The sequence below is a fragment of the Nanorana parkeri genome, unplaced genomic scaffold, assembly GCF_000935625.1.
Source record: "Nanorana parkeri isolate BGI_ZX_2015 unplaced genomic scaffold, ASM93562v1 scaffold946, whole genome shotgun sequence".
Classification (NCBI taxonomy): domain Eukaryota; kingdom Metazoa; phylum Chordata; class Amphibia; order Anura; family Dicroglossidae; genus Nanorana; species Nanorana parkeri.
The window spans coordinates 344,593-356,477 of record NW_017307214.1 but is presented as its reverse complement, the minus strand read 5'-3'; the positions used below and the strand labels follow the sequence as shown (position 1 = coordinate 356,477).

The 11,885-nt window shown below is 47.1% G+C and overlaps 1 protein-coding gene and 1 long non-coding RNA gene across 2 annotated transcripts in view; one reads left to right on the top strand and one right to left on the bottom strand.

The window, feature by feature from the left end:
• Positions 1-431: 431 nt before the first annotated feature.
• Positions 432-11,885, bottom strand: part of ADNP (activity dependent neuroprotector homeobox) — a 28,720-nt gene continuing 17,266 nt past the window's right edge. The window contains exons 2-5 of the mRNA XM_018566390.1: positions 9,752-9,868; positions 6,882-6,974; positions 1,217-3,802; positions 432-1,015 (exon numbers count right to left, since the gene is read on the bottom strand). Coding sequence (XP_018421892.1) covers positions 488-1,015; positions 1,217-3,802; positions 6,882-6,974; positions 9,752-9,859 — 3,315 coding nt within the window. The 5' untranslated portion in view covers positions 9,860-9,868 and the 3' untranslated portion in view covers positions 432-487. The remainder of the gene's footprint in view (positions 1,016-1,216; positions 3,803-6,881; positions 6,975-9,751; positions 9,869-11,885) is intronic.
• Positions 3,805-11,885, top strand: part of LOC108795186 — a 25,433-nt gene continuing 17,352 nt past the window's right edge. The window contains exons 1-2 of the long non-coding RNA XR_001941740.1: positions 3,805-3,815; positions 8,171-8,178. This is a non-coding gene — a long non-coding RNA (uncharacterized LOC108795186). The remainder of the gene's footprint in view (positions 3,816-8,170; positions 8,179-11,885) is intronic.

The following is an 11,885-nucleotide window of genomic DNA, read 5'->3' as shown; positions in this document are numbered from 1 at the left end:
AATTGTATCCCCAAAAACGTTATACAGAGAGTGAAAAGAAAATTAAAACAAAAAAAGGGGAAACAAAGCCGTGATGGTGTCATATAGTTCGGCTGATGGAAACCACAGCTCGTTGAGGTTTGTTGGCTTCCTTTCAGAAGGCAAAAAGAACAAAAAACAAAAATATAACCAAAAGAAAATGAACTTTTTGTTTTTTTGGGGAAGCTGGAACAAGAACTTTTGGATAAAACACAACTGTGCATTTTGTATAATCCACCGTTAGCTCATTACATCGCCCTGTGCCCAATGTCGAGGAAGTCCCAAGCAATTTTTAGACAAGTATGGGTCTTAAGAAGGGTTCTAATGTCAGCAGCTGAGATATATCAACCGTGCAGGTCACTTGACCACTCGTTGTACAGTTCGAGTTCCAAGAGAAGTCCGGGACATCGTGGAGAAAAAAAAAAAAGATTTCAGCTACTGGTTGTACGCAGGAAGTGGCGCGTGAAATCTATACTTCTTGGCTGCTGAGTCCCACACCCGCTAGACTGCTGTGCATTTTATCTGTAACAGTCATGTTAAAGTGATCCCCGTCTTCACTGTCGTTGGTGCCGCTCTGCCAATCCATCGGCTGGTTGGACAAACTCTCCTCATGGACAGACGAGTTGCTCAACGACGGAGACTTTTCTTTAGTCCAGAACCCTTCGACTTTTTCCAAGGAATTCTGTTTCCATTTGGTTGGCTCCTCGTCGCTTTCTGCCGAGTGATCCTTCGCCTCTTCCTTGGCGCTCCCGGCATCCTCGCTGTGGTTGGAATCATTGATCAAAGTTTCGGCCTTGACCTCTGCCGGGCCGTCCTCTACTTCTAAAACCTGTTGCAAAACGGGTTTGCTGTCGGATCGAGGCGAGGTCTCATCTTTCCACGTGGGCGGTTCTTCTTTCTCTTCCTCGCTGTCGGAATTGTCTAAGATTATTTCATTGGATGAATCCGAATGATTGTTGGATTTTGATGGAACGGGTGCCTTTTGGCTATCTGGAGACTCCTTGGTCCGCGGTGGTGGACTCAACTCTGGCTCTGTGCTTGGGGATTTCACCGGCTCGGCGACACCTTTTTCAGGAGGCAGCTCGGCATCCCCCTTTTCAGGTGACAGCTCGGCGACCCCCTTTTCAGGTGACAGCTCGGAGACCTCTTTGTCAGATGACAGTTTGGCAATCCCCTTTTCAGGTGATGGCTCGGTGACCCCCTTTTCAGGTGACAGCGCGGCAACCTCCTTTTCAGGTGACAGCGCGGCAACCTCCTTGTCAGGCGACAGCTCGGCAACCTCCTTGTCAGGTGACAGCTCGATGACACTATCGTTTAAGTCTTCAGCATTTGCAGAACTATCTGAGGAACTAGACTCGTTAAGTTTTCTCTTATCTACAGTCTTACTTGCGTTTGGTGCAGACTGGGATTCGTCGATGTTCTCAAACATCCACTCAGCCCCAAAATCCATATTGTGTTCAACTTTATTCAGTTCTTTCATTTTAAACCCAAGAAGAACGCTGCACTTGTACCGCTCACAGTCTCGGACAGACTTTTTCCTCTTGTTGCTAAAATGAGATGCTATATCGCTCTTCCATAACCACAGGCTGGACGCCAGCTTCTCGATTTCTCTCCTGCTAGCATAGGGCTGAATGTTGAAGTATTTTGTAAGGAATGTCTTTCTGTCTTCGTAGGAGTCGTCTTCATGCCCTTTAGGATCGACTGCCAGAACCACCGGCGGTTCCTCAGGCTTATCGTCTAATAAAATTATCGGAGCATCGGGGTCGTCGTCTGGCCTTCTCTTCTTCACGTTGACTAAATCAACAAAGTCATTTGGCCGTTTCATAGCAGGATATGCTTGGCCAGTATTTATTCTTATGGGTGCCCCCTTATCCTGCCCGTTCTGTGTTTTTCCAACACCTCGGCAATGCACCAGGTGCAATGTGATCGTTGATGCCGTCATGTTACTGGTGTACACGCCAAGGCAATGGATACACTTGTAGGTGAGCTTTTTCTCCACCGGGTGGACGGTCTGAATGACTTGGTGGCGTTCTCTCAAATGGTGGGCAAGAGCATCAGAAATGGGCCCCTTCAAGATGGAAAAGCAGAGCGGGCATAAAGTTTTACCTACATCTTTCTTGTAGGGCAATGCAGTCTGTGGCGAGTTTTTGTTTGCGGGTTCCACCTTTTCAAGGGCCTTTGCCTGGGTTTTCGGGGGAGGAGGAGGAGGAGGGGGAGCAGCCGCTGGTTGATTTTGAGCGTGGTAAGCAACAGATTCAGCTGGAGCATCCCGTAGGTTGTATGTGGTGACAAGCAAGTGGATATTTGTGTGGCTACCTTGCTGTAACGTTAGGTCAAAAGTCAACGTGGAATCAGTTTTGGGTGCCATTTCTTCATTGGCATGAACCATTCTCATGTGAGCGGCCATCTTCTCGACGTCGTTGAAAGTCGACCGGCAATAAGGGCAGGAGAGGCCGTGGATCAGCATGTGATTTAGCAAGGTGTCGGTTGGCAAGTAGCGATTACAGTATAGACATTTGCTTGTGAAGTTGTGTATTTTCATGATGTAGTTTGCTACCGCAGGCACCTTTTCAGCCTTGTGCTCCTTCTCGAAGTGAATGCTGTATACGTTTTCAGGAAACAGCTCGTTGCAGATAGTGCAGATCTTCCATTTCTGGGTAGACGAGGTGGAATTTGCAGCGGCGACAGCAGCTACCGCTGAAGCAGCTCCGGGAGGCTTTGCACTCGCCTGGACCATACCGCGAGAGGCTACATGGGGCGGAGTAATAGAAGCAGGCTTTAGATGGCTACTTGACAAAGCCGAGTTTCCAGACTGAAGAGAGTACCTTAGTGGAGCAGGTGACCTCTGGTCATTCGCAAGGGTGTACGGCCTTACGTTGCCACCAGGAAGTAATTGCTTCATTGACTGAGATTGCTGAGGGATAGACACGGATGCATTACCACCCATTCCCAGCCTCATCTGCTGGCCGACTGCATATCCTTGAGTGATTCCTTTAACGCCATAATTATTCTGCTGCATGTGCATGTTGGACATTATGTTGGAATTCATTGACGGCTTTGGTATCGCAAGTCTATTGACCATTTGTTGTGAAGGAAGAGGTCGGATGTTGGCTGGCGTAACTGGACCCATTCGCTGAGGCATGCCGGGGGCCTTCTTCTCCTGCGGCTTTGGTGCTATCAGCATCAATGGCTTGGATCTGGGGACAACCACATTGGTGTGACTGATCATAGCTGTGACTTGGTAGCCAATACGTTCGTGGTCTTCTATGATGTGCTGGACTAAAGTCTCATAACTCTTCGGCATGAACCGACAGCGCTTGCACTGAATGCTGCTGTCGTCATTGGAGTTTGAACCTGTAGACACAGCGCCGTTGACATTTTTCTCACACTTGGCGACATAGGGTGCTGCGACATGCTGAAAGTGTTCCCTGTATATATGTTTCCTCACCACTTCATAGAGGGGATCTCTGTAAGTGCACTTCTTACAATAATACACCGCCTGTTCCACGCTGTCTGACGGCTTGGGCTTAAGGCTCTCAAACTTGTTTTTATCCTTCAAAGAAGTTTGGGGTGGGTTTGGCTGCGGTGCAGTGGGAGCATGGAACACCTTAATGTGCATTTCCAAGGTCTTTCTGTCTCCATTGTATGTGCAGTATGGACAGTTCAGCAGAATGCGGTTCTCAAAGTCCTCGTTGTGTACATTGCGAAAGTGACTTTTATAGGCGGAGAAAAACTTAGAGGAGAATGGACATTGGCTGCAGCAGAACTGTTTCGTGCGATAGTCCTAGAAAAAGGAAGTAGAAAAGGTGCAAATTAATACTGGACTCCAACTTAGAATTTGTACAGAAGAAAACAATGTGAAGCCTTTATTTCCAGCTGTAAAAGTTTAGGTAAAAGGAAAACTGGGGCTGACGTTACTGGTTTCATTGGCAAAACATATGCAAGGAAAAGAAAATGAGAACCGGAAACCATTCACAACACCAACCCATTACATCCCAACGCACCTACCTAGACATCACTGCATAACGCGCACACACACCAGGTGCAATGCACAGATGTGAACCATTTTCACATTGTAGTGCGTCAGGGTAACAATCAGTACATGTCCATTTTTTTATGCATTAAAAAAAGGAGAACTATGGGGTCTGTGTTTTCCCCCATAGTTCTCCTAAGGGTAACGGGAGGACACAAACTAGCCTCCTCCCGTCACCCAAAGCTCAGTATATAGGGAGCTGTATGAGACGCCGCAGCCGGATTCCAACATTACTGTCAAGATCCACCCAGCTGCGTGATTGACAGCTGGCTCTGCCTATCGAGAGGCAGAGCCAGCTGTACCCGCCCCCCTGCTCCACCAGTCAGCGCAGGGAGACGTGAGTGACAGACACAGCTCTCTGCGGGGACATGATTGAGAAGTGAGCGAGCGACGGTATGTGTTCGCTCACTTCCCGATCTAATGAGCCGACCTGTGACAGTCTCATTGTCACAGGTCGGCTAGAACTAGGAGGTGAGTGATTTTCATAGCTGCTGCTCGCGGTATACTGAGACGCCGCAGCCGGAGCAGATCCCGACAATTATGCCGGGATCCGCCCAGCTGCGTGACTGACAGCTGGCTCTGCCTATCTAGAGGCAAAGCCAGCTGTACCCGCCCCCTCCCCGTCCGTTCCTCCAGTCAGTGCTGGCGGATCAGAGCGGGGAGGGGGGAATCCAGCCCCTCCCCTATCACGGCAGAGAGCAGTGACAGGATCGAAAAGTGAGCGAACGCCGCTATGTGTTCTCTCACCTCCCGATCTACTGAGCCGACCTGTGACAGTCTCATTGTCACAGGTCGGCTAGAACTATGAGGTGAGTGAAAAGCACCTCCCCTTATAGCTCTCCTTACAACACCTAGCGTAAATGAGGCCTCAATGCAAGCCTATCACTATGTGCCTCAGCCTGATTTTATCACATTTGTTTCCATAGAACACGGACTATACCATCCCATCTACAGGTGGCCACTAGAGGGAGAAATTATAAGGGATAAAGTCAAAGGAGATATTTGCATCAAGAATGACTTGTCAGGAAAACATTAAAAGAAAATGCATTATTGATCCCCCTGAATGCGATCAGCTGACATAGCCGACATTTTATCGACAGTCATGTGCATGAAGGGCTTGCAACAGCATAAAGAACAATCTAGTCTGCTCTGCTGCTCATGTCTGGGAGCAAAAAAGAAAGAAATGGAGGGAGAGGGCGGCGAATGATGGCTGTCTGGTAACTGGGTCACCAGTATACCTAAAGCCAACAGGGAACATTTTGAAATAACTCGATTATATAAAATTCCAGATTAACACACTTACAGACTTGTAATGATTTAGTGTCCGTTATATCGGCCATATTAGGTTATTATAACTACAGTAATACCTAAAATATTCATATAAAATGATTACAATACTGTACTGTAATATAACACTGTACAAAATATAAAGACAAATAAACCAATTTCCGGTTACCTTTGTGGCTGGTGTGAGGGGGACGAGAGAGAGAGGAGGATTATTGTGTAGGACAACTATCACTAACGGAATCACTGCGATCTCTTGACTCAATGGAATCATTTTCATTTCGGGAAACCTTAACAAGGAATCTATCCAATGTGACATTGCATTGTCGTTAAACAGACTAATCGCTCGCACTGCTACAGCCTTATTCGGGTGGCGGTTCTCTACAAAAATTTTGCTCTTATTTCAAGACGTCGCTTGTATATCAAGGCAACATTTTTCAGAAATGTTTGCTTGTCTTGCAAAACGCTCTCAAACCAAGTTACTTGTAAACCGAGGTATTACTGTATAAGCAATGTCTAATGCTAGCAGATAATGGAAAGGCAAGTGAGCAGCAACTGCCGATTGCATCATGAAAAGGGGGGGGGGGGTATCGCCTGAACGGTTAGTCTTTGCCTGCATGTCTATGTGGCTAGCTCAAAGGTTATGTGAGCTTCTAAAGAAATCGTCATTTATAAGCAATAATACATATATGACCCCTCTGTGTGATTGCAGCTGCTTATATGACTGAAGTAGACAGTTTAAAGAGAACTATGAGGCGAGTGAAAAATCACTCATCCTCATAGCTGTGAAACTGTCACAGGTCGGCTCAATAGATCGGGAAGTGAGTGAACACATACCGTCGCTCGCTCACTTCTCAATCTATCCCTGCAGAGCCGTGACTGTCACGGCTCCCTGGAGGGATTCCCCCCCCTTTCTGCTCCGATCCCCCAGCGCTGACTGGCAGAACGGACGGAGGAGGGTACAGCTGGCTCTGCCTCTAGATAGGGAGAGCCAGCTGTCAATCACGCAGCTGGGTGGATCACGACAGTAATGTCGGGATCCGTCCCGGCTGCTGCGTCTCAGTAGATCGCGAGCTGTAGCTCCCTATATACTGAGCTTAGGGTGACGGGAGGATGCTAGTTTGTCTCCTCCCGTTACCCTTAGGAGAACTATGAGGAAAAGCCCTGACCCCATAGTTCTCCTTTGACACCTCCAATGCTCAACTCATACAAACCAGGAGATGAGAAAAGACCCTAATGTCGAGAAGGTGAAGACTGTCCAGATTTAAGTGAAAGCATGACTCAAGACGGGCAAGATGGATCTGATCAGAAGAGCAGCGAGCAGCGCAATATTTCTGCGGCAAACACTCATTATTATTAACAAAATCATTTTACAGAATCGGTTTGTTAAATCTCCCTATAAAATGGATCAATTGTCAAGTCAATGAATCCACTGTGGGATTTTCCTGCCGTTGTAGGACTGTATCAAGTATGGGTATACATTTGGATTACGTGGCTGGAAAGTTGTCCACTACTGATGGGACACTTGTCAGAACTTTAGACATACCTGATTTTTAGTAAGCGACGGGTCATGGAGTCCCACATCGTCCCAGGAGGTATTCTTCACATAGAAGTCATTGGGTTCGAACTGCTTAAATTCCTGAATGAAGAGAAAAGTGTGCAAGATATTAATTATCCATCCGGCACTTCGAATAAAGAGGATCATAATTCTTTGTTACTGGGTAGCAAGGTGTGCCTGTAATCAGAAAAGGAATACAACTCTCTCATAGTAAGGACGCAGTGATATCTTCCCGAGTACGTCCCATCTGACCACCCAATACCCTCTCTATAGAACAGCCAAGTTCCAAGAGACATGAGGCCAACACTTTTAATACGTCTCTCGTCAGAAACATGCGATTTAAAAAAGGGCCTTCGAGGTAATCAATTCTCAAAATGAACAGAAAAAAAATGGTCATACTTGAGAACTATGGGGTCAGGGTTTTTCCCCATAGTTCTCCTTAAGGTAACGGGAGGACACAAACTAGCTTCCTCCCTCTTCACCTTAAGCTCAGTATATAGGGAGCTACAGCTCTGAGAGGCCGCAGCTGAAACGGATCCCGAAATTATGTCTGGATCTGCCCAGCTGCGTGAGTGACAGCTGGCTCAGCTTAAAGCCCCATTCACACTGAGCGACATGAAAATCACGCGACTTTGAGCGACGTGTCGCACGACTTTTTCCTATTGGCCTGTATGCAATCAGGAGCAATATCGCTCAAAATTGCTCTAAAAAAGGGTCATGTAGCGACAAGCTACCAGCGACGAGCTACAAGCGATATTGAGCGACGAGATGTGAACAGCTCCATTGAAATGTATTGGAGCAGCTACGATAAATCGCTCAGTGTGAACGGGGCCTTATCTTTGAGGCAGAGCCAGCTGTACCCTCCACCGTCCGTTCCGCCAGTCAGCGCTGGAGGATCAGAGCGGGGAGGGGGGAATCCAGTCCCTCCCCTGTCACTGCTCTCTGCAGTGACAGGATCGAGAAGTGAGCGAACGCTAGAGGCAGTGCCAGCTGTACCCACCCTGTCCGTTCCGCCAGTCAGCGCTGGAGGATTGGGCAGAGGGGATTTCCTGCAAGGAGCCGTGAGTGACTATCATGGCTCTCTGCAGGGACATGATCGAGAGGTGAGCGAACGCCGGTATGTGTTCGCTCACCTCCCGATCTACTGAGCCAACCTGTGACAGTCTCATTGTCACAGATCGGCTAGAACTATGAGGTGAGTGAGAAGCACTCACCTCATAGTTCTCCTTTAAAGATGGAGTATGAAAATACTTTGTGACACAGAAAAACTTGCCTAGGGTTTCAGGTTTTTTTCACACCGGCTTCACTTGGATCTCCCACATCATGCCACTGCATAAAACCATTCCTGGTGTCCTGAAGCTTTGCCAACTTGACCCTAAGCCGCTCATTTCACAGGCCAAAGATCCCCAACTCCTCCCAGGATATGTCTCTGCAGATTGTATAATTATGTACACTGTGTTCACATCCGCGCTCCCTTTATCAAACGCAATCACCAGAAGTGTTCAGTTCTGAGGACGGCAGCTAAACACGGTGACCAGCAAGAGATTACACAACCTTATGGAGGCCTTCTTGAAGATCTGTTTAATCATATCACTGCACAACTGGATTGCTTCAGGGTTCACTGAATGATTTTGCATCTTAAATGAAGCTGATGTTTAAAGTAGACCAGGAATGTCTCAGAGACATCCTGATAAATGTATATCAATCAGCGTACTTCCTGCCGGGACTGTGCCTAGGCATTCATGTGCCTTGAGCCTCAAAGCTCTTTTTCTGTAAGATTTAAGGGACTGCTGCCGCTGACTGCTAGTAGAGATGTTCCTGCTTTGCTGATCACTGTCCTTGCTGGAGAAAAACCTGTACCCGAGGGACCTGCAGCAAGGATCTCCCTGCTTCTACTTAAGGAGAACTATGGAGTTAAGGCTTTTCCCCATAGTTCTCCTTAGGGTAACGGGAGGACACAAACTAGCATCCTCCCGTCACCCTAGGCTCAGTATACCGCCAGCTGTAGCTCACTATATACTGAGACGCCGCAGTATACCGCAAGCTTCTGCTCGCGCTATACTGGAGGCGCCGCAGCTGAAGCGGATGCCGACAATTGTGCCGGGATCCGCCCAGCTGCGTGACTGACAGCTGGCTCTGCCTATCTAGTGGCAGAGCCAGCTGTACACACCCCCTCCCCCGTCCGTTCTCGGCAGAGAGCCGTGACAGGATCGAGAGGTGAGCGAACGCCGGTATGTGTTGGCTCACCTCCCGATCTACTGAGCCGACCTGTGACAGTCTCATTGTCACAGGTCGGCTAGAACTATGAGGTGAGTGAAAAGCACTCACCTCATAGTTCTCCTTTAACCTATTCTGTGAATCTGTGCTTCCTGCACCTCTCCTGCGTCATCATTTGCCCCCACCAGTCATCAGGGGGCAGCTCCGACACAAAGAAGCAAAATAGCCGTCTGCGTATAAAGATAATTAACGGGGATAGCAACAGCAGCAAAAAAACGTTTTACGATCAACTCCATAACAAGGACTAGAGGTCATCACCTAAAATAGGTGGAGAAAAGATTTCAGCACAAGGGGCATAAGGGGTTCTCAGTTAGAGCGGTTAGGGTCCGGAACTCGCTGCCAGCAGTGATTTCAGCTGAGAGTTTGGAATCATTCAAAAAAACATTCGGACGATTTCCTCCTGGACCGTAACATACAGGGCGACAGGTACAGTTAAGAATATCACACATGGACAAATACACATGCAGAATCACACGCATACACGCAATAGGTTGTACAGCGTCCATAGTTCAGTTCCTCTTTACCACGGAAGAGGCTGTACTTGAAGATGGTCATTAAGGAAGACCCAAGAAGAGACTCACCTCCACATGTTCTCTGCAGTAGTCGAGGCCAATGTCCCCCAGGATCTTCTTCACCGTCTTCCTGGCTTTCCGTAAACTGCCAAGGTTATTTACAGGAAGCTGGAACATTATTACTACCTGGGAAAGAAAAAAAAAAAGACAAAAAGCGCGTTAGAACACAAAACGGTCTTCCCACTAAAGAAAGCACAAGAAACGACAAGCCCATACTATAGGTGGCCGTGCACAGCCAATACAAACACAAGCTGGAGCCATTTACAGAAATATCAGATGCAAAATGTTTGCTGATTTCCTGACCTGATGCATCACCTGATCATCATAGAGAGGCGCTGGGAATAAACTTGTATGTGTAGTCAGATCAAGCAAAGAAAACCCTAAACAAGCTGCACAGCTCCGGATCTCTCACACAGCAAGGCTTTTCTCAAAGTGTAGAGTGAAAACCCGAAGCGCACAGCTCGCCCCTATCATGCGTCCTCGCAATCCTCATTCGGTGCACGGATGAATCTCTTCCGGAGTAAAAGGCTCAAAAACCGGAACCAGCATATGATAGTCTTCCAAAGAAATTCAAACTTCATTCCGCATGCATCTGTACAAAGCACAACTGCTCTCTCTCTCTCAATGGGTACCCAACAGTAGCGCCAACCAAAGAGTTAGGTCTCGTTCACACCTAGGCGTATTGCATATGCGCGTCTGTGGCGCGTTTTTTTAACCGCGATTCCGAAGGCTACTTGGCTGTATCCCAATGGAAACGCGCAACAAAAACGGCCCAAAGTAGTTCATGTACCTTTTCAGGCGTGGACCGTTTTGTAGCGCGTTAGGCACGGGCGGAAATACGCCAAGGTGGGAACGAGACCATTGAATACAACGGGATTTATATTTTTGAGCGTTTTGTAGAGCGTTCGTCGAGCGTAGAAAGCGCTACAAAACGTTCAGGTGTGAACGAGGGTTACCAGAAAGGAGCGCCAGACCAAAAATGGATGAGATTTGTAGAGGACCTATTTACTAACAAACTAACATGTTTCAGGAGCAAACCAACGTCCCCTTTCATTAGGGCTCAACACAGAATAAACATGTATACTCTGAAACAAAAGTGACCGCACAGTTATATATTACAATGGTATAAAAGGTCTCCTCATAGAGTAACAGCTGCTGAGCTGCACCATCTGTCATGCTCTGATAAAGAGCTCACCTTCTATGGTCACCCTCCATGCAGATTGGGCATCAATTGACAGCAAGTTCCGACAGGTTCAACATATCAATCAACCAATCAAATGTATTTCAGGATTGAGGCTTTTAATTGCCAATTTAAAAATGAAGAAAATGGAGCAATGTATCCTTCTCTATCCCTACTGGATATGTAACACTGTGGCCCAGGGGGTCTATCAGCTGGAAGCGATGTAAAACTGGCATGGGATCAATGCGGATATCGGTGCATGGAATGGAAAGCAACAAAGGAGTCAGAAGAAACTTATCTTGGATGGTAAAGGCAACAAGACTCGCTTATAAGTACCAGCAGATAGCAGCAAACACTCGGAGGAATCAAAAAGGATGGTAGAGCCACCTTTTTAAACCAGCTTTAAAAAAAAAAAGGTGGCTCTACCAGGTTTTGGGGGGCACTGATAACTCCTTCTGCTCTACCCCCACCTTCACAATCATGGACATCCAGGTGAACAGAATGACCAACTCAAAACAGAAAAGCACCTTTGGTTTTATTTACTAAAGGAAAATATCCTGTTCATTCTGCAAATTGAATGGCATTGAATGACGTAGACGCGCGCTCACTCCGAATACAGAATCATGTGAAAGAACAATAAAAGCGGGTTTTTTTTTTTTTCCAGCACTCGATTTGTTCATTGAACGCCGGCTACATCTTAATTTACCAACAACCATTCACCTTACACATTCACTATGCCAAGCAAACAGTCCATTCCCTTAGTAAAGTAACATCATATTCGCCCAATTGTAACCTAAAGCAAGCTTAGAATCTGAAGGCACAGAAACCAAAAAAGTCCTTAATTTTGGGCCTAATTACTCTTGTATGGGAATGGTTCAATGACTGCTTTTTTCTTGTGTGTCCTGCCAGGGAGCCGTCCCCTCAACTCCTGTCCCAAAAACACAGTAGGAAAAAGAAAGAAAG